At 35.2% G+C, this 26979-nt stretch overlaps 1 protein-coding gene across 2 annotated transcripts; it reads left to right on the forward strand.

Annotated features, from left to right (window-relative positions):
• Window positions 1-499: 499 nt before the first annotated feature.
• Naa50 (N-alpha-acetyltransferase 50, NatE catalytic subunit) lies at window positions 500-26383 on the forward strand. Of its 2 annotated transcripts, none has more exons than XM_047564875.1 (5): window positions 500-793; window positions 20303-20439; window positions 20829-20948; window positions 21338-21404; window positions 23343-26383. In XM_047564875.1, the coding sequence occupies exons 1-5, from the start codon at window positions 786-788 to the stop codon at window positions 23518-23520; spliced, it is 510 nt and encodes a 169-aa protein (XP_047420831.1). In that variant the 5' UTR covers window positions 500-785; the 3' UTR covers window positions 23521-26383. The 2 variants fall into 2 exon arrangements, with proteins under 2 accessions (XP_047420831.1, XP_047420832.1); XM_047564876.1 differs by having other exon boundaries at window positions 20306-20439.
• Window positions 26384-26979: the final 596 nt, after the last annotated feature.

Below are 26979 nucleotides of genomic sequence, written 5' to 3' on the forward strand. Positions count from 1 at the left end.
TAAAATCCCAGGCTGTAAGGTTTGGGCCGATCACGTGATTTCAAAATTTGAGCTGTGCTGGAGAGTAGCCAAGTTACCCGACCGGTTGTTGATTACGTTTGTTTTTAAAAGCACCTCATTTACTTGAGTTTTCAAAGATTTCTTTAAGAAACACCTTTATAACGACTTATTGGGAGACGAGTGTTTGAAGGTCACTCGATACTATGGACCGGGAAGAACAGGGTCGGGAAGGGTTTATCTTGCTGAGATGGGAGAGAAGAAGGAGGGGTAGAAAAATCCGGATTTTACCGCCAGGGCCTACCAGGCTAGCCCCACAAGTAGTGTCGTAAGAGGTGGGAGGAGGAGCATAACACCCAGAGGCACAGCCCAGGAAAAAGATGGAGGTCCCGAATTGGAGGGGGGAAAAGGAACGCAGAGGCGAGCAGTGCGGCTGCGCGCGAGCCGGCGGATGCGCCGGCGCGCAGAGGGGGCGGGGTGAAAGGTCACTGCGCGGCGGCGGGTCTGGCTGGCGGCGGCGGCGGCGGCAGCGGGCGGGAGCTGAGTGCCCTGAGTGCACGTGTGGAGAAGCGGCGGCATCAGCGCGGCGGCTGGAGGCACCCCCGCCCCCTTCGGAGACTTCGGGGTGCACTCGACTTTCGCGGCCCCGTCACCCCTTCAGCTCTGTGCCCTAGGCGAGGAGGCCGGCTTGTGGGGTTGAGTGGCCAGGGCTGAGGGCGCCGAGAGCGGGGCGGCGAAGACGACGGCGTTGATAGCGGTGGTAACGACGGCCTCAGCAGGCGGGGAAGATGAAAGGGTGAGGAAGGGCAGCCTGGTAGCGGCCGGCGGGAAGCGCGGAGGGCCCCGGGCCCGTGTAGGGGGAGAGGGTTGCGAAGAAGCGGAGAAACTCAGGGCGAAGACCGGACGAAGGTAGATTTCCAGGCTTTTCTGTTCCCTGAGGAGGCGGAGACGACCGAGGCTGTTGGCGGGCTGAAGGGCTAGAGGTGGCAAGAGTGGGGAACCTACGATTTTGTCCGGAGGACAAGTGTGGCTAAGTAGGGGCAAGAAGGAAAAGCTATTGTGAGGCGCCTGGGGCCTCTTACCCCGCAGCGGACGCCTGAGCCACCTCCGACCCATTTCTGGTGCAGTGGTCAGGTTGTCCTCTTACCCAGATCCATGCTCAACAACTGGAACTGCAGTCTTTGACACCTTTCAGTTTTTTTCGTATTTGGGGTCCATGCAGAACCTTCTGGCGGGAGAAGGAATTGGAATAAAGAGCATGGGCATGAGAGCTAGTGACTCAACTAGATTTGGGTTGGGTCAGAGGGAGTGGAGGAGGGGGAATGAGCTCGAACTGTGTAGACTTGGGGTGCCAAAATGTTTAAGGAAGTATTGTGAATCAGTAGGTGGAGCTATTGCTTTAGTAGTTGGTAATTGCCCCCTAAGTGCTTGTGAGGGGATTTTGGGTTACTATTCTTTCTTCAGCTTGGTTGACAAAGTTACAATTCGATTTTTCTGCCTCCCTCTTGAATAAGGGATTATTTTGGTTTAACTGTTTCGGTTTGCATAAAATGTCTTATTGCCATTAAATTATGTGCTGTTACAGTATTAGTTACATTGCAATATATTAAAGCATTACTTAAATGAGAATTTGGGAGCTTACCTTTAGAATCCTCAGAGGAAGAAATGGAGTAAAAGTTTTCTCAGACGAATGGAAAAAAATTTTTTATTATTATCGTAAATCGGTTTAAGAATTGTAACTTTGCTTTAAGTTAGTTAAGCTATTCAACCATTCAGCAGCTCTTTTGAGGATGAAGTAAGTCACTTTTCTGAGTAATTTCATACTGCGCAAAATTAGGTCTGAATATTATCTCTGTATTTGTTGTGCAGAAGGGATTCCAAGGAATTTTATTAAGTTTTAGATCGTAACATGTTTTCTTACTCTGATTTTACTTTAAATACTGGAGATTCATTTCAGTGTTGAATTGTATGTCTTGGAATTATTTTCACCATTTGGGTCGTGATCCAGGAAGTTGAGGCTATTTTACTTGTGATTCAATATATTTGGGGAGTCTCATTTCTTTTCTTTTTTTTCTGGTAAACAGTACTTCAGTGTAGATGGTCTCCCTTAGCTCATATTTTGTATATTTTTCATATGCTCAATACATATTTATCATGTTCTGCTAAAGTAAGGAGGTCGAAGAGTCCCCATGGTTGAAATTGTGCCAAATATTCATAAAGGCGTGGGGGCCCCAAGAAATTGTTTTGGATGTTTTGGTCCAAAATCTTAAATCTAGCTCACTCTCTATAGGGTTTAATGTCTTTCTGGTACTTATCTTGGCATTAGAAATGGGACCAGTCTCTACTTTGAATTAATATACTCATGAAGCAGTACACTCTTTATTTTAAATGGACATTTAAGTATGATGTGATGGAGGCAGATCCCTAGAAATGAGGAACTGGTTGGTGTTAGAGAAAACAGTTATTGAATCTGTACTTTGACAGCAACCTTGCATTAAGAGTCCTTAAATACAGTTCTTGCTGCTTATGATTTGGGAGCTTAGAATCATGTTCTTGAATGAAAAAATTTAAGGCGATTTCACAGGAATAGTCCTTATTCCCACTTACTCATTCCCAGGAAGTTGGTACTTGAAAAAAGTTTTTGCTTTTTAGTATATATTTAAGATACTGAAGAAATGAAGTTAAGATATACTACATTCTTTAGAAGATGAAGTCCTTGCATTCCAGACTTGTATCTCCATGTGCAGTGTTGTCAGTCTTTTGACTTTTGATTTGGAAAGGCTGTGGGAAATAGTGGTCCTGATTATATGGTTTTTGTATGAAATTTTATTTGCTACATGTTTTATTGTATATTGCTCTAACCAGACAGTAAGTTAAATAGAAATACCTGGAAATGTGAAAGTTTAAAACTCCAAATCAGTCTATTTAAATATTGTGCATCAGTACCTATGTTGCTTGTGAACTTATTTTCTGATTTTTGTTCATATTTTTACTATTAATATTTTTATTAGTAATAGCAATAGGAGCTATTGTATTGGTGTATATTTGTGTGATTTTATGGGGGGAGTTTACTGGGGGTTGAACCCAGGGGTGCTTGTTCTCTTGCTCAACCACTGAGCTACATCCCAGTCCCTTTAAAAAAATTTTTTTTTTTTAAGACAGTGCCTCCCTAAGTTGCCCAGGCTGACCTTAAACTTAGTATCCTCCTACCTCAGCCTCCTGAAGTGCTGGGATTACAAATGTGAACAACTGTGCCTAGAATAAACTGATTATTTTTTTATCTGTTATTCCTCACTAGGGAAGATGATATTCAAGCTAGAAGTACACTGTAGACAGCCATGACTGGGGCAGCAATGTAACTAGTCATTAATATAGCTAAATCCATTTACCCTTTAATTGTAGTAAAGAGCTACAAATTAGTTTTAATAAAAATGACTTTACCAAGATTTGAATACCTGTGACCAAAGTAAAAATGGAAAAGTAGGCAGCAATAATATGAATATAAAAGTTTGCTAATCAGAATTTTAAAAGTAGCTATTTTCACTGAATGTTACTGGAGAATAAAATTAAAATATAATATTCTGTAACCAGAGATGAAAATCTTGGAGAATTTAGAATAATCATTACTGCCGATAGCTTATGGACTAGGAAGGGGCACAGAGAGTTTTCTGAAGTGCTGGAAACATTCTGTTTATCTGGATATTGGTTACATAGGATGTATACACACATATACAGGCACACACACGTGTGTGTGTGTGTGTGTGTGTGTGTGTGTAAAAATTATTGGGCCATAAACACGTTTAGTGATCTTTGCCATATGTATCTTGTGTGTCAATAAGATTATATTGCTGCTTTGTCAGAAAAAGAAGAAAAAAATAGTGTTTGATTACTTTGTAAACCTGCAATTCATACTCCTTGCTACTGTGAAACAAATACCTTGTGATTCATTGATTGAGATACTGAATTTTAACAAATACTTTTTTATGTTCCCTTTGCTATGTTGAGATACACTCATATAAATGCTTTAAGAAAAATCTTTTTAAAAAATCAGTGCAATGTGTTAACTGGTATTAAAGAAATTCAGAAAATTCGAATAAAATCTATTTTAATCTAATGATCAGGTACAACTGTACTATAAAGCATAAGAAAGCCAGTTGTTTGTATCTGTCTATGAATGGAATCATTATATAATAGGAAGTATATCGCCTGTCTTTCCAGTTGTGTGCACTGGTGACTAATACTGTGTTGCCCTCAGTGGTGTGATTTTTCTGAGATTGTGGACAACTTTTAGTAAAGCTTGAAAAGAGAATAAGAATTTCTGTTTTGGAAAAGATTTTTTAAAGTCATCCAGGGTCCTGACACTCAACAATTGCATCAAGATACATATTCCCTGTTGGTCATAATTTCATACATTCTGACTACTATTGAATATTACTGTACATGTGATCAGTAGTGTGGGAAAATGAAACTACTTTGTAATTAACATAAATCATGTGTTCCTGTTATTGCACTTTGTGGCCAAATTAATTTTACATGTTCAACATTAACTATTGTCAATATCTCTTCCTAAGTTTTATAAACCATTATCTGTAAAAACCAATATTTTGCCAGATCAAAGTATTAAATTCCTTTTGCTGTTTTATCCTGTGAAAATCCTAATTTTCTATTTCAGGTATTAGCTGTGGCTTTCAACTTTGTAACACTGAGGAGATGGATTTTCTCAATTATTCAAATGATTTTCCTGCATCATGATTTTTAAAACATAGCCTACAGTTAATCAACAGAATATCAATAGTAACAAATAGAAACATTTCTTCCCATTGTGAAAATGAGAATTGTATGGAGTGTAAAGATTATAGTCTTGTAAAACTATAGGATTGTATAATGATGTGTTCACCCGGCCCTGCTTTTTTAAAAATCTTTTCTATCAATTCAGTGCCTAACTTAATAGCAGAATATCAGTCCATTATAGTAGCAGCTGAAACAGTTGGCAGTTGAGCTGCTGAAATTTCTCTTGTGAGACTGAGTAACTGAGTTTTTTAATTCAAATTTTTAGATCAAAATTTAAAAGTTCAGTTATTGGACAATTTTTAAGAATGTTTGACACAACTTACATAGATATGATCTAGATTTTGTGAAATATAAATATAGATAATTTCCCAGCAAAATTAGCTTCTGAATTGAAGCATGCTACAAGTAAAATTAATTTTAAAAATTTATTATGGAAAAAAATTTTTTAAAAAGATAAATTATTACTGTTTTGATTATATGTTGAAATGATTTCTACTATTTGTCTTGTTAATGAGGATACTGGAAAATGTTAAATTTGTATGTGACTAATACTGTTTCTGTTGAATATCGCTATGCTAGAACCTTAAAAACCAATGGTGTGAGCTGATATATGTGCCTGCAATCTCAGAGACTCTGAAAACTGAGGCAGGAAGATGGGCAATTCCAGGTCAGCTTCAGCAATTTAGGGAGACCCTCAGCAATGTAGCAAGATCCTTTCGCAAAACTTAAATATAAAAAGGACTGGGGATGTAGCTCAGTAGTAAATCACCCCTGTGTTCAATTCCTAGTACCAAAAACAAACAAACCAACCAAAGTTGTGTAAAACATAATTTCTTCCCTTAGAATCTAGTTCACAGATGGTAGATATGTCTAAATGTTTCAAATTGCAGGCCAACAGTTGATTTATGGCCATTTATACTCTATGGGAAAGGATTCTGATGCCACTCCTAGTTTTTGTTTAAAGTGTTGTGTTCCAGTCATCTTGACTGCCATGGGTGGGGAGCATAATTGGAATTTTTTATTTGTCTTTCCTGAGCTAGTGCAACCTCTGTTCTGCCTCTGTCATTGTTGAAACTGTTCTTTAGGCAGAACCATGTTGATTTCAAGTCCTGAGGCTTCTTGTCTTATGCCCCTAAGTGCTGTAGTGAGTGCTTGTTCATAAAACTACTTCACATACAACCTTAATTATTTCTTTTGGATAATTCCCCAGGACTAAATTGTTTGGATCAAAAAGTACTGACATTTTTAAAATCTCTGATAACAGTTGTCCTCCAAAAGTAGCAATGTATACTGTTAGCAGTGTTATAAGAGTGTCCTTTCTCTCTCTCAAGGGCAGATTCAGAAGGGAAAGGAAACTTGAAAAAAACTTAAGAAAATGAATGAAAACATTGGCTGTAATTTCAACCAAGAGTTATATAAATTTTTGTTGCTAATGTGATGTTGATGTTGAATGTTTATAGAATGATAGATACATGTAATAGTTTCCTTTCAAGTTGGCTTTTTTGTTGTTGTTGTAGATGGATACAATACCTTTGTTTTATTGTTCATTTTTATGTGGTGCTGAGGATCGAATCCAGAGTCTCATACATGCTAGGCAAGCGCTCTACCACTGAGCCATAAACACAGCCTACAAGTTGATTTTGAGTACATATTCATATAGCCTCAACTCTAGTTTTACTTGGCTGATTAGGTGATAAATGGAATTTCTTTTTTCTTTTCTTTTTTTTTTTTTAATTTGATTACTTGATAAAGTTGGACAGTCTACATTTAGTGGTCATTTATTTATCTTTGTGACTTACCTGTTTCTAAAACATCTTGTTTTTAATTGGGATACAGATTACCCAAACTTAAAGTTACAAAATGATCAAAGACACTGCTGTCTAGAAAATGAGGTTGATACATTCAGATTAGTAAATTTTTGTTAAGAATGTGCCAATTGAGGACACCATCACCTGAAAGAAAATTCTAAGGTATATTTGGATTATTTTCCCCCTTTTAGTCTATGTAGTTTATTATGCAAGGGAAACTTACTGTAATATAAATAGCATTTAATTAATAAAAAGTCATCAAGTTTTAGTTCATTGTGCAGCAAATGATAGCTAGCTGTAGGGTTTATGAGACTCTTGATCTGTGGGTCTTGGTTTCATTCTTTATAAGGAAGGATTTGAACAAGGATGACCAAAGTTTCTAACTCAGGTGCAAGTTCTAATTTATTGTTGGTATTTAAGCCATTGGTGGCTTTGATGAGAGCTCAGACTACAGAAAAGGAGCTGTTATTGACACCTACCCATGACTGCCATGACATCATACGTTTGCCATTTCTGCTCTGTCAGAACTGACTTTCTGAGTCCTAGAAACAGACTTGGAGTCATATTTGAAGTATACTCTTTAAATCACTTTCTTTTTGCTTTTGTGCCTCTCTGTTCTCTTGTCCTTTTCACTCAACACCTTTTTTTTTTTAACTGCTACCTGATATTCCTACTGGGCCAAGTAATGGATTCTCTTTTAATCGTTACACTATTCCTAAATGGATGATGTGATATCTATAATCTATTGGTTTAAAAAATGTACAGAAATAAGCCAAGAAGGAAAAAAGAGCTTAGTGGGTTTTGGGTGTTTTTTTTTTTTTTTTTTTTAAAGTAGTTTTATGTGACCAAAAGTTGTTGTGAGTGGTAGGGGGAAACTAGATGAGTGGTCATAGCTAGGTGATGAAAGACTGTACACACACACACACACAATGCTTACCAGATTTCATTCGGTAGGTTATACACAATTGTTGAAAGATTTTGAGCAGAGATGTCGTCATTAGATTTGTGTTTTAGGAAGATTATTCTGATTGCATTATAATGACTGTCTCCTAGGCTCTAGGCTTATTCTCCTTCATTAGGCTATTAAAATTAGGGCTGAAATAGGGACCTAAATTATGATGCTAAGAGAAAGGGCATAGGAACAAGTTATGAAGACATTGAGGAAGCAAAACTAATAAAAATTGTAGAAGGACAAGAGGGTATATCAGAACTAAATTTCTATATTGGATTAGTGGTGGGACTATTCATGAAGACAGAGAATAGAGGTAGATGCTCTAATTTCTTGTAGGAAAATGATGTATATTTTGGTTGAGTTGATTTTGAGATTCCTGTGCAAATCACCAATAAGCAGTAAGTACACATTTGGATCCTAAGATTTGGAAATAAAGACATTAATGTTTACATGGTAATAAAGGAAAAACCATAGGTCATAAGGAATTGTAATTTAATATGTGGATGATAATGGGAATTTTTTTTTCACAGAGGAATTTCTTCTTTTTAGGTTAGAGCCTTGAATACATTGTGTCCATGTGTATATTTAGCATTAGCAATCAATCAAATAATTTGAAATTTTTTTTAAATACCTCTGATACTTGCAGTTAAGCAATAGGGAAAGCCAGTCCACCCACTACCCCCCCCCCCCTTTTTTTTTTTTTTTTGCAGTACTGCGGATCGACCCAGGGCCTTGTGCTTGCAAGGCAAGCACTCTACTGATTGAGCTATCTCCCCAGCCCACTACCACTTTTTTGATGCTGCTAAATCTCCAGAACAATAATTCTCTACTAGGAACAAACCCCTCCCCCTGCACTCCTCCCTAATTATTGATAAATGTTTGAAGAGTTTTGGCACCTAATAGCTAGGGATGCTGCTAAACATCCTACAATGCACATGAAAGCCCTCCTCTTCCATTCAAGAATTATCTAGCCTGAAGTGTCAGTTGTACTGAAGTTGAGAAACCCTGTTCTAAAATCTAGATGAGATGATAGAGCCCAACCAGTTAATATTAAGAGCTAGAGATTCTTGGCTTTACTGAAAGTAATTTAATAATTCCTTGAAATATTTGGAGACTTGCTCTAAATCTTACAGTTTGGCAGACAATATATAAAAATAAATGCTTGTGGAAGTACTGAGATGTTGTGTCTTAGAAGGGCAGAAGCAGTAATACATTTCTTATGTGGTAGAAGACTCTGGAGAGACAGATTAAGGACCCATGAGCAGTTAGTATTTAAGCTGTGCTTTGAAAAATTCTGAATGGGCTTACTTTTCTGTTGAAGAAGAAATTCTCTAGAGGAGTTACCCTTTCATGTAATTTACTGAAGGCAAGAGTTTAGAACAATGGATTACTGCCAGCTAATAAAAAAATTACCTACCTGTTTGAAATTTTTTAATCAAAGGATCATGGTCATACTCTGATTCTTGCTAATAGATGGGCTTTGAGTTTTATGCAACTGAACCATTATCATTACACATAAAATTGACACCTCTTACCCGCCTCTCTCCCTACACACACATACTTTGAGTGGATGACTCCTTTGAGGGAACATGACATGACTGATCTTGTACTATAATGGGAATTCCTAGACATAGGCCTGATTCTAGCTTTATTTATAACCGTCTATAAAATTATAGACTTTGTCTCTCAGGCCTTTGGTTTTATCATCTGTAAAGTGAAAAAGGAAGAGACCCAATGGTTTCCAGGTTTCTTCTGGTCAAAGGCTGCACAAGAAGCAACCAAGTAGTTAGAATTTTGTGCCAAGGTGTGTATGCTCTACCCATTGATAGCATAAACAGGTTTTGAACTTGCTTTATTTTATTTTCACTTTTTACTATATAACTTTAAAAGTCACACTGTACGGAGATGACCCAGTTTTGTGGAATCATATCCCCATCTTGTGGCCTTTCAGTATATCACCACTAAATTTACAGTCATTTGCATGACTGACACTCAAAATATTTGAGTGTTTGATTGGTTTGAATGTGCCCTCCAAAATTCATGTTGAAATTTAGTTGCCATTGTGAAAGTATTGAGAGGCAGGACCTTTAAGAAGTGATTAGATTATGAGGGCTGTGCTCAGAAATTGACCTTTTTACAAAAGTGGGTCAGTTATAAAAGGGGGGAGTTGGGCCAACTTTTCCTCACCATATGATGCCTTTATTGTGTTATGATGTAGCAATAAGACCCAGATGTGGCCCCTTGATCTTGTACTTCCCTATCTCCAGAACTGTGAGCCAAATAAACTTTTGTTGTTTATGGTTCACTGTTTGTGGACTCCTGTAGCAGCAGAAAATGGACTAAGACTGCTTATTATCATATGTTGCTGTGCTAAAACTTGGGATGCATTATCTCATTTTGTCAATTGACTTGCTTATTAAACCAAAAATATTTCCACATTCTAACCCCAAAGATTATGGCTATAAGATTTGACTAACAGACTAGTTTTGTGCTGACATGGATTACTAACCAGTGGGCTGTATAGAGGTAGACAAGTATCTTCATCTTTCCTAAGGACTTGAGGTTTCTGTGTGCTTTTGTAATTGCTGTTTCTTCTATGTGTCACAGTCAGCCCTGCTGTTGAATCCATAGCATAAAAATTTCTAAATGAAGATGACTTGGGGTTTGATTGTTACAGATTTGAAATCAAGAAAAAATAACATGTCTCATGAATTAACTTGAGCTAAGATAATTCAGTTCCTTTAGTAATTGCTATGTTCAGTTTTCTATAGTTAGAGTTGTAAACTTCCATGCCAGTAGGGACCAGCTGATAATGTACATGAGTAAAACAAGAGAATTTACAAATTTAGGCTTTAGGTAAAATCTTTGCATTTAAGGTTTGGCATTCAACCTAATTTAAAAATCAAAAAGAAAAACTGTGGGTCGGTAGCTGTGACCATTTCGAATTTTAGGCAAACTTTCAGGCTTATGTACAGTATAGAAGTTCTAAACTACTGATATGATTGTCTACATTAACTTGAACTCCTATCAGAAGGCAAACCATCATTGTATTGGTTTAAAGCCATGGTTCAGAGACAAGTAGATTTGAATTTGAATCACAGCTCCTCTTAGCTGTGTTACACATAGATTGAAACTATAGTATACCATACTATGCTACTTGATTAGGGGAAATGATTACTATTTGAAGTCAAATTCACTCTAATTATATTGCATACCTTTTCCATTGACCTTTTTCACTTCTTTGTGCCAATTCTTAGCCTCTGTTTCCCTTACTGATTCCTCAGCTTTGTAAATCACACATAAGGGAAGTTTTTATTAAAATACTCCTTTAACCATGGGGTGTATGTTCCAAGAACCCAGTGGATGAAACCACAGAAAGTATTGAACTTGAATTTTGCCCATGTAGCACATACCTATGGTAAAGTTTAATTTATGAATTAGACGTGGGAAGATATCAACAATAATACCTAATAAAGCAAGGATTTTAACAGTATTATAAAAATTGTGTGCCTATGGTCTCTTCTCAAAATATCCTAACATCCAGTAATTACCCTTAGATGTGTACCTATTCTACATGATGAGATGAAGCGACATGAATGATACAGGCGTTTTGATGTATTATTAGGCTACTAAGAAAGGGTTACTTGAACACAAACACTGCAGTACTGGGATCTGATAACCAAGTTTTCTACTGAGAACTCACTGGCAGGTAAGCCTATATAGTGCAGATATATTGGAGAAAAGGATGACTCACATTCCAGATGGGACTGAGTGAAAAGGCACAGATTTTATCTCATTAATTAGGATGGTGCACAATTCAAAACTTGAGACTTGTTTATTTCTGCAGTTTTCCATTTAATATTTTTAGACTGTGGGGAACTGAAATACCTAAGGTAAGGAAGGACTACTATAATTAGGTGGGTGTTAAGTTGGATGGTACACAGAATAAGCTTTATTACAAAAGTAAATTTTAAGGTGGAACTTTATACTGTGAATTTTGAGCAAGGTGCTTATATATGCACAGGTTAGAAATCTATTCTTGGATTTTGTGACACTACTTCTCCAAGATTTTTCCCCTATTCTAGAAAATTGTTTCTCCATCATCTTTATGGGCTCCGTTCTACTCCTAAAACTCAAGTGTTCCTCATAGTACATCTGTTCTGTGTTCAGGGAAACAACTCTGAATGTATAAAGAGGTATTCATTCAAAGTCCAGATGTATTCCCTTTAAAGTGTTTGATGAAAAATGTTTATCAGTGAGTCTAATACTCTCATGTCTTTAGACATGTAATAAATTTTCTGTGTTCTTTTTCCTGTTTTAAATATGTCTAGAGACTGGGTAGGGCTCAGTGGAGAACCCAGGTTCTGTCCACAGCACCTCAAGAGAAGACATTTGTGTATTTACACACACACACATATCCCCTCACACACATACACATGTACATACATCAGTATACACACAAATATTAGATGTTTGGTATAGGTATTTGGAAGAGATCTGTACCTAAATGGAAGTCTTGTTCTCTTACTCAGCCTCTCTCACAAACTGAAAGCTTGGTACAGCTAGAGATTGAGAAGTTACTATTTGTTAAAAATTTGAAGGTCTTGCCTCCTTTTGCTTGGTCTTTTAAACAATAAAGAATAAATGAGGCATCAAGTACTTCTTTATGAACTTTCATATCACAAACAACATTTCTGTTCTTTCCTCACCAAGTTGCTACAAAACTTCAAAGCACTGTGCCTTGTGCCTTATTTAATGAGTGGTGTTTTTATTTCTTTGTTTTGTTTTGTTATGGAATTGTCACACATATAAAGCAAAGAAAACAGTACAGCAAACCCCATCATTCAACTCCAGAAAGTAGTAGGATTGATTCTCTTGTTATTATTTTGATCCTCGTATTTTTCTTTTCAGCTGGAACACATGAAAGGAAATCCTACACCTACTATCCCACTGTACCTCTACATAGTTCAGTATGAATCTTTAATAGAAAAGTACATTTTCTAACATAATTACAATACCTACTAAAATCAGATACTGAATCTGTAGTTTTCCTGCCTTATAAATGCCCTTTTAATGGTTTTATTCACATCAAATTCCAACAATCCACAGACTGCATTTGGCTGAAATGCCTCATCATCCTTTTTAAAAAATAAACTTGTTGAGCTGGGTTTGTAGCTCAGTGGTAGAGCGCTTGCCTAGCATGTGTGAGGCACTGGGTTTGATCCTCAGCACCACATAAAATCAATCAATCAATAAATATAGGTATTGTGTAAAAGAAATAAAAATTAAAAAAAAACTTTAGATTTACAGATAGATTGCAAAGATGTTACAGAAAATCCTCAGATTTCTCAATTACTAATGTCTTATGTTACTATGGTATACTACTAAGAAAACAAAAAGGCAAGCCATGATTGGGATAGAGTAGTAGCAAAATTATAATTTTGATAAAGGACTTACATTCAGAATATGTAGTTTACAACTCACCTAAGACAGACAATTCATTTCTTTATGAATTGAGTCATTGTCAAAATCCTAGGTTTAATCCAAGGCCCAGCATCATTAATCATTAGAGTAATGCGTGTCCAATGAGTTATCACATCGCTAGAATGACTGTAAACAGGTAATAAAAAAGATGATGTAGAAAAACTTGTAACCCCCAATACTTACTGATGAGAAGATAAATTAATTGTGCAGCCATTTTGGAAATAGTTTAGGGGTGTATTAGTTTTCGGTTGTTGCTGTAACAATTCAAACTTTGTGGCTTAAAATAACACAAATTTATTGTCTTACAGTTCTTGAAGTCAGATATATGAAATGGTCATCACTGGGCTAAAAGTAAAGGTTTTGGCAGGTCTAGCGATTTAAAAGTAACCCCAAAAAATTCATGTCCATCCGCATTTTCAACCTGTGACCTTATTTAGAAATGTAGTCTTTAAAATTTTTGAGGTCATACTAGATTAGAGTGGGTTGTAAATCCATTGACTAGTGACTTTCTAAGAAGAGGAGAGGATACAGACACATTGAAAACCATGCGAAGGGGGAAACAAAAACCAGCATTAGGCTGCCATGAGCCAAGTAATGTATAGGGCCACTAAAAGCTAAAAAAAGACTAGAAAAATTCTTTCCCACAGACTAGAAGGGCTGGGAAGATAGCTCAGCTGGTAGGGTGCTTGCCTCATAAGCACAAGGCCCTGAGTTCAATCCCCAGTACTGAGAAAAAAAAAAAAAAAAAAAAAGAATGCTATCAGGCTAGAAGGCATGGCCCTACCCTTAGCCTAATTTCAAACTTCTAGTCTCCTGAACTATGAGATAATATGTTTCTGTTGCTTTAAGTCACTAGGTTTGTGTTAATTTGTTAAAATAGCCTGAGCAAACTGATATAGCAGGATTATATTTCTTCTAGAGGAGAATCCATTTTCTTGCTTGTTCTAGCTTCTTCAAGGGCAGCTAGATTTCTTGACTCAAAGCCCTTTTTTCATCTCAAATCTAGCAGCATGCCATCGTAAAAACTCTTGTCTTGGTTCTGTTATCATCCCTGGTTCTTAAGGACTTTGGGCCCATCTGGATAATCTTGGTTAATCTTCATCTATCAAGGTCTTAATCATATCTGCAAAGTACATTTTTTCCATGTAAAATAAATGTATGTAAGGCACCTTGGATTAGGACATGGTCATCCTTTAACAGCCATTATTGTACTTACTGTAAGTAGTTTCTTAAACATGTTTGCTATCCAGCCCACAATCCCACTTTCAGATATCTATCAGGAAAAAAATTAAGGCCTATGCCTGTGCAAAGACTTGTATACAAAATTCATAGCAACTTTATAACAACTAAGAAGTAATATAGTTTAGATGCTCATCAACTGGTGAACGGATAAACAAAATGTGATATATATCATACCACAATGAAATAAAAGGATTGAGCTTCTAATGTACTACAACATGGTAAATATTTATTAAATATTATGCAACATGAAAGAAGTCAAGTGTAAAAGATAACATTATTATGTGATTTCATGTTGGAAATGTCTAGGAACAGCAAAGAGAAAGTGTATGTTGTGACTGGCTAAGAGTAGGAAAGGATTGACTGTATAAGCACTTGGGGGTGTGATGAGATGTTCAAAGGCTGAATTGAGGGTGATAGTTCCGTATCTTTGTAACTAGTCAAATAATCTGTGACCTTGATTTAGGCAAAAATTTCTTAGGTAAGACTGAGAAGTATTTCCCAAGAGACAGTCATCAAAAATATAAACCTCCTACTCCATAAAACACAGGAAAATGAAAAAGCCACTGACTGAAAAAAAATTTGCAGCATAAATTATAGAGGACATGTGTGTATAATGTACGAGAAGCTTACAGAAACTAACTTTCTAGTAAAATGGGCAGAAGAGTCGAACATACACTTACCAAAGAATACATGGTGAAAAGTTAAGTACACGGGAAGATACTCTTATCATTTGTTACTTAGGGACGTGAATAAAAACCACAATGAGATGTCTTAATCTACTTATTAGAATAGCATAAAGTTTAAAGTTGATAGTGCCCAGTGTTGGTGGGAATGCAGAACTACTGGAATTCTCATGCACTTACCTAATAATTTAGCATTCCCACTCCTTGGTATTTACTAAAATAAATGAAAACACATTCACAAAAATTCTGTATGCAAATGTTAATGGAACTTTATTCATGATCTCCAAAAAATGTAAACAACTGATATACTCTCAACAAGAGGATAAGTCTGGGAGTGTAGTTCTGTGTATGCAAGAGACCCTGAATCCAATATGCAGCACAGCAATGACAAAGTATTATACATCTATCTACAAATAAAATAACTTCTCAAAAGTGAAAAGAATGAAATACAGTGTTGTATCAAAGGCATTAGGCTGAATGAAAAGCTAAACAAAGCACTGTGTATTTTGTGATTCAATTTTTGTCACATTCTCGAAGGCAAAATTATAAAGAACAGAGAAGTGATTAGTGGTTGCCTGGGAGTGTGGTAGGGTTATGTAGGAGGTTCTTGGGGTGGTAGAACTATTATATATTTGACTATATGATTATATGTATGTATATAATGGTAGTTACATGATTTTACCTGTACATCAAAACTCATAGAGCTATATACTCAAAAGAATGAATTTAATCTTAAAGTTTAAAAAAAGCCCAGAGAAAATTGATTCCCCTCTGCCAGAAAAAGTGGAAAGTGAAGAACTACTAATAGCTTGTACAAAAAATTGCAAGCTGTTGGACTTGGATTGATTGAATCAGTTATCACATTGAGTTTGGACTAGGTACTCTAATTGTCAGATTAAAGGAGTGGACTCAAGTGTGTAGTTTTTACAAGAAACATATATATATATTTACTTATTAATAGATAGGGTCCCAATGTGTAGTCCAGATTGTCCTCAAACTCTTGGGCTCTAGCAAACCCCTTGCCTCAAACTCCCAGGTAGTAGGGACTATAGTCAAATGCCACTGCTTGCCTGGCTGCACTATAAGGATTCAGGGAAGTGTGAAAAAATGTTTTTTGGATTGCTAAAAGATACACCATGTATCACCACTGATTAGGTGAAAGCTATGTCTATGTGATAAACAAAGCAGACTTTAAAATGAGAAGTATCAACAGTGAAAATGAGGAATGTTTTGGAATTATAAAAGGGACAAGTTATCTACAGTTAAAACAGTCCTACATACTTCACATTCCTATTAACAACTTGAAAATACCTGAAGGAAATATGAGCAAAGCTAAAAAAGAAGAAACATTTCCAAACTTTGAACCCACATAATCCTAACAAGAAAGCCTGTCAAGATGACAAGAAAAGCATTTGTGTTTAAGTAAGCTTTCCTGAGATGTCATTTGGACAAAGACTTAGAGTAGAGGCAAGAGGAATATACAGCCAAGGACAAAGAGACTACCAACAGAAATCAGGAAAACTGCAGGTGAAACATTTTGGGGAGGGGGTCCACATATTTAATTTTCAGTATATGTACTTTGAGGTGTCTACTAGAGATGTTTTGAATCAGAAGTTTAGGCTAGAGACAAATTTGGAAGTTGGCAGCATTAAAGTCAGGATTGACTGAAATCACCAGGAAAATATGCGCCAGTTGTTTTGATGTGCAAGGCCCTTGTAGAATTGGTTCAACACCAGCTTTCTTATGTACCCATGGGGTAATTTATATTTTAGCTTTTACCAAACAGGCTATAGTTATGGAAATAACACCATTGCTATTTTGTTAATGCTTTACTTTCTTAGACTGTATCTCTTGCCTCCCCAAAAATAAGAAACCAAGAAAAGTTTAGATTCACAGAATTTTAAAAGCTCTCTTTTTATATTAATTTTCTAATACAGATTTCAGACATAAAAATTTCTGAAAGCTCTTCAGCCTTTTGGTTGTTTATAATCATGGGATCTCCCCATTTTCTTGACATTTCTGCATATTCCTTTTGTTGAAATTATGCTATGCCTTTAATACTACATGTTCTTTGCTAAATTATAAAGTGATATTATATTACTCTGATATATTTAGAATATCCACATCTTAAAATAATTTTGGAGCTAAGTGATCAGGATTACAGAAGTATTCCATTTCAATTAGACATATCATGTTAATGAAAGTAAACTATATTTGAAGCTAAATTTTGCTGACAGCATTACTTTAGTCACCACTTTGAAATCGTTTCTAGTTTATTCTAATCATCTAGCAAGAATCTAATTTTTCAAACAGCTACCAAGCAATATTTATACTATTTCAGTTTGGTTTAAGATACATATTTGCCTATAGAAAAATACTGGAAGATATATCAAACTTATTTCTGGCCTTGTTCCTGAGAATATTTTTATTTCCTAAGTCATTTTTATGATTATGCACCTAAAAAACAATCAAGACTTTTTTAAAATTAAGCAAGGAAAGATTAAGCTGCTATATAGTAATGCTTCAGTGTTGTTTCTTCAATAGATCTGCCAACTCTAATGAAAACTTTTTTTTTAGTACTTTTATTCAATCTAGGACACTGCCCTGTACCCACCTTTTCCTTAGGTATGACTTCAGATACCTGGTTATTATCCTTTAGGAAACTGTAAATATACTTGAAACCTGGCAGTTGCCAAGAAGTGATTCTTAAAATTTTAAGAACTTCAGTTTTTTCACTTATAATTTAGAAGTTTGACTTCATAAGTTCTTCAGTTGCTCATTATTGTTTACAGTTAAACTTAATAATGTATTTTCCAAACACTTTTAAAACACAGGGGATAAGACTTTATTTTAAGAAAATGCAGTGGAGTAGTTTTAGTGGTGTGCTCTAAATATAATCAAGAGAAGCTGTATTGTATATGAAATAAAATACTGTACCCAATTTGCCGTACTATGGTAAGTTAAAGAGCAGATAGTGTAGGTAAGATGTGATCTCCATATTTAATGGATTCCTATATTTTACATAATACTAGTATCTACAGAATATTTAAAATATGAGTGGTAGACGGTAAGGAAGTGAGCCCAGTAGATTTCAGTTAAGAAAGGGTTTAGGGCAAAATGTAATTTACTTCAGCCTTAAAGAAGAAAATAACGGTGTACTTTAATGAAGAGGAGAAGTTACTATGAATGAGGTGAAACCTACTTAAAGAAGACATGACTCTTAGGGAATTAATTACAGTTGTCATATACTTTGGAGAACACCATCTTTATTCATATGATCAGAAATTGGAAAGGAAATTTTAAAAAAATCAGTGTGACTGCTAAGAAAATTTGTGTGCTTACATTTTAAGAAAATGTAAGGGTGATTGAGGTGCAATAAATAATACAAAATAGTGGTATAAAAAGTAATTGAGGCAGGAAGATTGAAGTTCCAAATGACCGGAAGGATATTTTATACTATCTCTTGAGTTCTGGATACAGAGTATTTAAACAGAAGATAGAATTTCTCCTCTTTGATTTTTGCTTCTAATTCCTTAGCAAGCAGAATGTTTTTCAAACTGGACATTACAGAGTGATATACATCTTAGAGAATTCTAGCATAAGATAAAATAGATAGTATAGCATATTCACCTCTATCCAAATATTTCAACTTTACATATTTATTTCCATGGGTCATCCTGTTATAATGATCCTTAATTATAATTGTTGTTAAGAAGAGTTTAGGACTGGGATTATAGCTCACTGGGTAGAGTACTTGCCTACGCCGGCTGAGGTACTGGGTTTGATCCTCAGCACACATAAAAACAGATAAATAAAAAACAGGGTTTGGCCTTGTGTGGTGGTGCATACTTGTAATTCCAGCAGTTTGGGAGACTAAGTCAGGAAATCAAGTTCAAAGCTAGCCTCAGCGACTTAGCGAGGCCCTAAGCAACTCAGTGAGACTCTCTAAATAAAATTGCTGGGGATGTGACTTGGTGATTAAATAAATGCTTGAGTTAAATCCCCAATAACAAAAAAAAAACAAAAAAAACCCCACAGGGTTTTAATGTTTCTGTTATCTAAGTTATAACATTTCAGAAAGTATTTTTTAAATTGCCTACAATTTCTGCTATACATTTTAAAATATTCTTTTCAGATATTTTTCTGTAGATACTAACAAAAGTGGAATTGTTGAATACATAGATGGAATGTTTTTTTCTTCACAAAACTATATTACAACATATTTTTGTGCCAATAATTTGGATATAGCATGCTTAACTTTATTCAGTTCCATATCAGTGAACACATTTTTCTTTTTTTTTTCCCTTTTTGCTATTCTAAATGTGGTAAAATATAAGCATTCTTGTTTATCATTTGTCCGACACACCCCAAATATGATACAAATGATTGATAAGCATACTTGTTTGCAGTTTACTGCTGTTAGACTCTACTGCCCTTATGATCTGAAACTAACAGCAAAATAACTTGGTTACTATAAACATGAAACTTTTTAGCTTTAATCCTTTTTCCCATGGAACCGGTTCTTTTGATTACATATGTTTTCGTAGAAATGTTTCTTGTTGCTTCCCCCCACCCCAAGAGTGAAAGAAGCAGGATTTATTCATGTGTGAAGAATAGAAACAGAATTCTGGCAGGGGCAGGAGGGGACCCAACTCTTGATAGGTAATTTTTCATACTCGTGTTTTTCAAAATGTAGATCTGTTTCCAGAGATTCTGGTTCTAAAAGTGGGGTGGGATGTCAAGAATGTGAATTTTGAGTACCAGCCCTGTGATTCTGAGGTAGGTGGTTCCTGGGCCACTGTTCTCAATTAATAGGAGGCACATAATTATTGCACAAATTATTTTCTTAGAATAAATTCTTTGTAGAATTATTTGGACAAAGGAGATGTACTTTTTAAGTTTATCAGTACATTGTACTAGATTTTTTCTCAAGGGATACTGTATCTATTTACATTATTATCTGCTAGGTTTAAAAATACCATTTTCTACTCCCTTGCTAAAATTAGGTATCATTAATTCTTCTTGATCAATATGTTTCTAAATTTTTGAATGGTAAACTATAGGGAAATTTTTCCTATTCACCGTAAGATATTATTCTGGCTTTCTTAGTAGTTGTATACTATATTTGTTCCTAAATGTGTATAGTTGTACAAAAGTTGAGCATAATCAATATTGAATATCTGGCAATATTTGCTTATAAATGGTAATAGTTTTAGGAATATAAAGTCATTATGAAAATGTTGGATTTGTCACGTGAAAAAAACATCTTGATGCCCATTTAATATGTTTACCTTAGTAAATGAGAAGTAATTGTATTTTATTGAGTACATATTGGTTTGTTCCAGTAGCCGGATCGAGCTGGGAGATGTAACACCACACAATATTAAACAGTTGAAGAGATTGAACCAGGTCATTTTTCCAGTCAGCTACAATGACAAGTTCTACAAGGATGTGCTGGAGGTTGGCGAGCTAGCAAAACTTGGTATGACTTTTTCCCCTCCTTTCTTATTTAAAATTTGTATTCTTGAACTATACCTATTATTATTAGAGCAAGAAGAGTTAACTAATTTGTCTTTTTATTTTACAAGTGAAATTAATGGAATGGTTTTGGTTCTAAGAAAAATAGCAAAAATCAAGATAAAATATTTGAATTTTAAAAGGAAGCACTAAATGTTCTTTATTATTTAGTGTTTGCCTGTTTGTTACCACTGATTTACAACTGTTAAACTTTCCTGAGACAATGTAAGAGGTTTTTGAGGCCATTAATATTCAAAGAATAGCTGATAACAATTCAGTGTTTTAGAAGAAATGCTTAAATTAAGTGTGTTATTTTATCTATTGAGGTTTATATCTTTATATTTTCTATGGCAGCCTATTTCAATGATATTGCTGTAGGTGCAGTATGCTGCAGGGTGGATCATTCACAGAATCAGAAGAGACTTTACATCATGACACTAGGATGTCTTGCACCTTACCGAAGGCTAGGAATAGGTAATTGATTCTTCTTCACTCTCTCTATCCCTCCCTTCCTTTCAAGACTAAGTACATTGTTAAATCTTTTTGATATAATAAGTCAGTTTATTTCTTTTAGGAATAATAGAAAAGGGTTACTGAATTATATAAAACAAAGTGAAAAATAGTGTTTATTAACATCATTCAATTGAAAACTCCTATACAAATTTATCTACTTTTTCCCCCATTTTTTTTTTTTTTTAATCTACCTGGAAGTATTTGTATAAAAATTTGCTCTAGTATTTATCTCTTAGTGTCTAGTGTATACTTCTTAAATTTTATTAGATTTCAATTAAATTTGGCAAATAGATGTGGAATTTAAAGATTGCTTTTTAAGGTTACTTATTTATTGTTTGTATTATTAACAGGAACTAAAATGTTAAATCACGTCCTAAACATCTGTGAAAAAGATGGCACTTTTGACAACATTTATCTGTAAGTACAATAATTTAATGTTCTTATCTCAAGAGTTTAAAAGTCCATAAAAATCTGGTCACTTACTGTATCTTTGAAAATACCATGGAGTAGTTCTCACAGTACCTGTAGATTGCTTCCAGGACTGCCCCCCACCCCAGATATCAAAATATGAGTGGTTCAAGCCTCTTCATAAAGTGGCAGAGTATTTATCTAAGACCTAGACATATCCTCCCATATGAAATCAAATTAATTACTTATAATACTTAATATAATGTAAATGTTTGTAAATTTATTATTGTACTATATTGTTTAGGGAATGCCAATGAAAGATATAGTGTACCTGTTCAATAAAGATGCAGATTTTTTTCTGATACTTTCAGTCTGGACTTTGTTGAATTTGCATAAGCAGAACCCAGGGATGTGATGGGCCTACTGTAGTTGTTACAGTATTTTTTGTTTGGTTTGTTTGTTTGTCTATGGTACCAGGGGTTGAACCTAGAGTTGCTTAACCACTGTGCCACATCCCTACCCCTTTTTAAATTTTTTATTTTGAGGTAAGATCTTGCTAAGTTGCTTAGGGCCTCTTTAAGTTGCTAAGACTGGCTTTGAACCTGTGATCCTCCTGCCTTAGCCACCCAAGCTGCTAGGATTATAGGTGTGCAGTGCACCCCCGTGCCTGGCTACCTGTTAAAATGTTTGTTTGGTTTGTTTTAATAATAGATAAGGAACCTGAGACACACTGCTATATTATATTGGGTTGGGAACTCCAAAATCATAAAAATGAAATCAGGATTAAAACTGATATGTTCAGATTTAAAACCATTCATATCTTTACTATTTTTCTCATGCCTTGCTGTTTGCACTGTTTCATTCAAGGTTATCAGTGATGTGCTTATTTATAGTAGAGTTTAATCATCAAAATCAGAGATGATTTCTCTGAAGTCTAAAAGGCTGCAGATTAAGAACCAAGTCTTAAGATTGTTACTGAATGTTTGTAATTATAATTCAGTTTGGTGATGGCAGAAATTAAATTATATGGCATTATTTTGAGGAGTAATTGAGAAAGCTCTAATTTCTTTTGCTTTTGCTTTTTTTGATGGGTGCAGTGGTGCACATCTGTAATCCTAGAAAACTCCAGAAGCTGATGCAGGAAGATTGCAAGTTCTAGGCCAGCATCAGCAACTTAGCCAGGCCCTAAGCAACATAGTGAGAGCCTCCCTCAAAATAAAAAGGGCTGGGGATATAGTCCAGTGGTAAAACTGCTGTGTTTTCTATCCCTGGTATCCCTCCTCCAGCCTTCAGTTCAAAGGAAGGTATATTCCAGCATTTGAGACCCTAGTTTAAAACTTTTTTTACCATTTTTTTTTTTTTTCTGCTTTTGTCTAGTATGGCTTTTGATTCATGCCTATGGTTATCTAAACCCGACCCCCCTTTTTTTCTTCTTTGTATTGGGGATTGAAACCAGGAGCATTTTGCCACTGAGTGACATCCCCAGTTCTTCTTATTTATTTCAAAACTGCATGTCACTAAGTTGCCGAGGGTCTTGTTAAGTTGCTGAGACTGGACTTGAATTTGTGATCTTCCTGCTTCAGCCTGTGGAGCAGCTGCTATTACAGCTGTGTACCACCACATCCAAGTATTTAACCCAGTTTTTAATTACAGGAAATTTTTTTTTTTCCTTTCTGGAAAATGTAGGGTTAGTTTTCCTTTGGTTGACTCTTTAAGAATAAAGGTTCTTACTTAGCCTCCTACTGTTAGCCACATGTCTTTAAAGTGGAAGAATTCAGTTAAAAATAAAAAAATCATCAATTAGTAATTGATAATACTGGTTGATTAGTAGTAATTGTAAAGAGAATGTAAAAGACATTAAATATTCTAATCAAAGTTGAAGCTGTTTGTGGAGAATACTTTAAAACTGATGAAAGTTTACTTTCTTTATAACCTTTTACATCTCAGGCACGTTCAGATCAGCAATGAGTCAGCAATTGACTTCTACAGGAAGTTTGGCTTTGAGATTATTGAGACAAAGAAGAACTACTATAAGAGGATAGAGCCTGCAGATGCTCATGTGCTTCAGAAAAACCTCAAAGTCCCTTCTGGTCAGAATGCAGATGCGCAGAAAACAGACAACTGAACAAATTACAAATGAACTTTCTTGCACTTGCTTGTCGCCAAATAAAAGAGAGGCCCATTGATTCCCTGCCCCTGTCCCCCCGCCTTTCCTAAACTTTTCTCCCTCCTTGTTCTTGTTTTTCCTCATTTCATTTCTTTCCTCTAGAAATTTTAATACTTTTAAGGAATTTTAAAAATAATCATGTTTGGATTGTTTTAGTTTTCTTTTTTTTCTTTTTCTTTTTCTTTCTTTTTTTTTTTTTTTTTTTTGGTGAGGTGGTTGGATTGAAATAAGGAGGAGGTACATCTGTTTAGTTTCACAGTTAAAACGTATGGTCCCAAAAATTTGGGTAGCAGATGATTTCAATTTTTTTCCCCTTATTTCCTGCTTTCACATTGAAGGGCAGAGCCTACAAATATTGTTTATTTCTAAAGATAAAAAGAAGCAGCAGCAATATCTTGTTCTGTAATTCATAGACAAGTTTAGTGTGTTTGTGGTACTTTAGGTTTTTAAAAACTATTTGTGGGATGTTAATCCCTAGACATTGCCTTCACTCCACCTTTAGCCCTTCTGAGCACTCTCTCAGGAGTTGAACCATTGTTATCTTCGTAAGAAATATCAAGCTTATTTAGGTTTTTAAAATGATCCCCCCGCCCCCACAACTGATTGATGAGGCAGTTTGGATAGGTGTTACATTTTGGTCTGAAAGTATTTGAGTTAAACTGCCTTTTTTTTTTTTTTTGCTAATGAGTGAGCTGGTTATTAGCAGATTTGTTTTTCTTGCTATTGATTTTTATTAGAGTCATTAAGTTTTAGCGTGTGAGCTGGTGAGATTTTTTTTTTTTTTTTTTTTAAATATCCCAACTAGAGAGATGGCCTTTAACTGACCTAAAGAGCTTTGTTGTGATGTTTTTTCTCCAGCCCTTTTCCTTCAGTAAGCTCAATAATAGTCTAACCTTAAAAGTGGAGTTGATGTCCTTATAGGTCAGTATCCCTAAATCAACCTAAAGCAGGTGTTTTCTCGTAGACATATTAAAAAATAACAAAGGAAACTTAGATGAACTTGCAGCACAGTACATGCATTTAATGTCAACTAATGCAGGCTGTGTGGCCACTGAGCATTTGATTGTATAGGAAAAAAGTATCTAGACAGTATTTTTGAGAATAACATAGCTATGCTATTGCTTATCTGTTGGAGAACATCCCAGATTTGCTTATACTCTGTGCCTACAATACTGAGTTTAAAGATTTGGGAATAGAAGAATTGTTGGACAAATAGCTTCTGGGAAAGATAGAAGCATAAAGTGTTAATAATGCAGATATCACTGTGACCTCCTCTACTGACAGGACTGGTTTTTGTTGGATCATTTTCTGGCACGTAGAGAGTGACTTTAGCAGGTTGATGACTTTATGAGAGACATCTGAAGTACTTGTGTTATACTCCCATTGTCCCATCTTCAATATTTAGAATTTTTTGGATTGTCAGTAGTGATGGTTCAAGAAATGTTCTCATTAGACTTTACAAACAATGCACGGGGCTTGAGTTTTCTGTCATTTGACTTTAAGGAAGTTTGATTCATAATATTTATCCTCATACATAAAATTCTGGTATAAAAGTCTCATCTCCAAATAGGTTAAATGACAAAATTATTTTATAGAATGTTTGTACACACTTTGTAACCTTAAGTTTTTGTTTGAAAGTGTGAGAGGACAAAGTAAAATAGACGTCTATAGTCTTAATTGAGTGCCAAGAAAAATATAAAGAAGATGACTGATGAATGAGTTTATAGTGTTCTAATCCTAAATTAGTAAAAAATGTAGAAAGATCACACTGATTTATTCATTATCAGTTCCTTAAACAATCCAAACGTAGGCTTAGAGGAAAAGTTCAGCATTAAGCACCTTTACCTTTGTGGATAAGCTTCAGCTTGCTCTTGCCAAGAGAAGAGTGCTTGAGTTACAGGAAGTATAACTAGTGTGAAGAATTCAACCTTTTTGTAAACTTCCAGATATCAAAGTAGATTTTGATATATAACTGAGTTTTCTGAGATGACACTGCCTCTATTTCTATAACCATTTCACCTGGACTTTCTAAGCAGTCCTATGAATGTATCCCTAAATGTGGTTATCAAAAACCGAATAGCTGCCTCACGACAATTAAGTACTTGTTATTTAAAGAGGGAAAAATATTAAAGTTTGATTTGAGTTTGTAGGCTTCCTGTCATTGTAGTTTTTCTTTTTTCTCTTTCCACACTAAAGGATTTCACCTAAATTCTAAGTGTTTGTAAAGGGTTAATTGTCCTACATCAAACTTGTGTTAAATAATTCCATCCACTTATAGAACAGGAAGATTTGGAAGAAGTAGAAGCTGGGCACTAGTTTGTATGCCTGTGAGTCAGTAAAGACTAAAGTAATACCCCATGTTGAGTTGATTATTTTGATATATGATAAAAAATAAATCTTTGAGGTAAAATAGTAATTCTATTAACTGGAAGATCACAGGATACATCCATATTTTTCAGGACAGATAATTTTTACAATGGGTCAAGTAGGTTACAATTACACTATGGATTTGCATTTAGGTTCTAAAGAAAAGAATCTGTAGAGAAATCTATGCAATATATAATTTGTCCATATTAGTTTTTATTTGGGGAAAGGAGTTCTGAAATATCTTCAAAGTTTACTCATCAACTGAAAATCTTTCAAAACGAAAACTATTGGGGAACTGGTGTGTGGTGATGGAAAAGAAAAGCTCCCTCAGTTTTTGGAGGGAAAACTTTAAAATTACTTAAATGGCTAAGTTTACTTGGTGCAGTTAAGAATTAAACTTGTCAATTTTAACATTGCTGTTACATCTGAAATAAACTTATGTGATGTTCTGGTAGTGATCTGTGATGTCCATGTCAAAGAAAACCCTGCATTGTGCTGAATTCTGCAGTCAGCAACTGTATGTAGTCATTGTATACTGTTGCCCACACTGTTACTTTCATATTTCTTTAAGATCTAATTTAAAACTCATTAAAATAGTTCAGATATAATCAAAGCATCCTAATTTGGACCTTTTGGAACTTGTTAGAAACACTGTCAATGTCATACAGTTTAATCCCATGGGAGAAAAAGTAAGATACAAGGAGATGTCCTGCTGCTGTTTTGAATCTAATTGTTAAAAAATACCTGACACTTTAGGCTGAGATCTAATCAGTAATGTGTATTGTCCTTTTTTAATTTAGTTTTGTACTTAAGGAAGAGTTAGGGAGTTTAGGAATTGGATTCTTTTTCTGGTATCAAACAAACATGAATTTAAAATTTTATCTTCAACAAAATGAACTTAGTAATACTTATTCAGTCAAGACTCTAGTAATTTAATTTTGCTTATTCCATTCAAGAAACAATGGGTAATCTTTGGTCAGTATGTCTTATTTATCACATCACCCCCAAATTAAGCAGTTTAAAACAATAAAAACTGTCTCTCACAGTTTC

Source organism: Sciurus carolinensis, chromosome 9, assembly GCF_902686445.1.
Source record: "Sciurus carolinensis chromosome 9, mSciCar1.2, whole genome shotgun sequence".
NCBI classification, from domain to species: domain Eukaryota; kingdom Metazoa; phylum Chordata; class Mammalia; order Rodentia; family Sciuridae; genus Sciurus; species Sciurus carolinensis.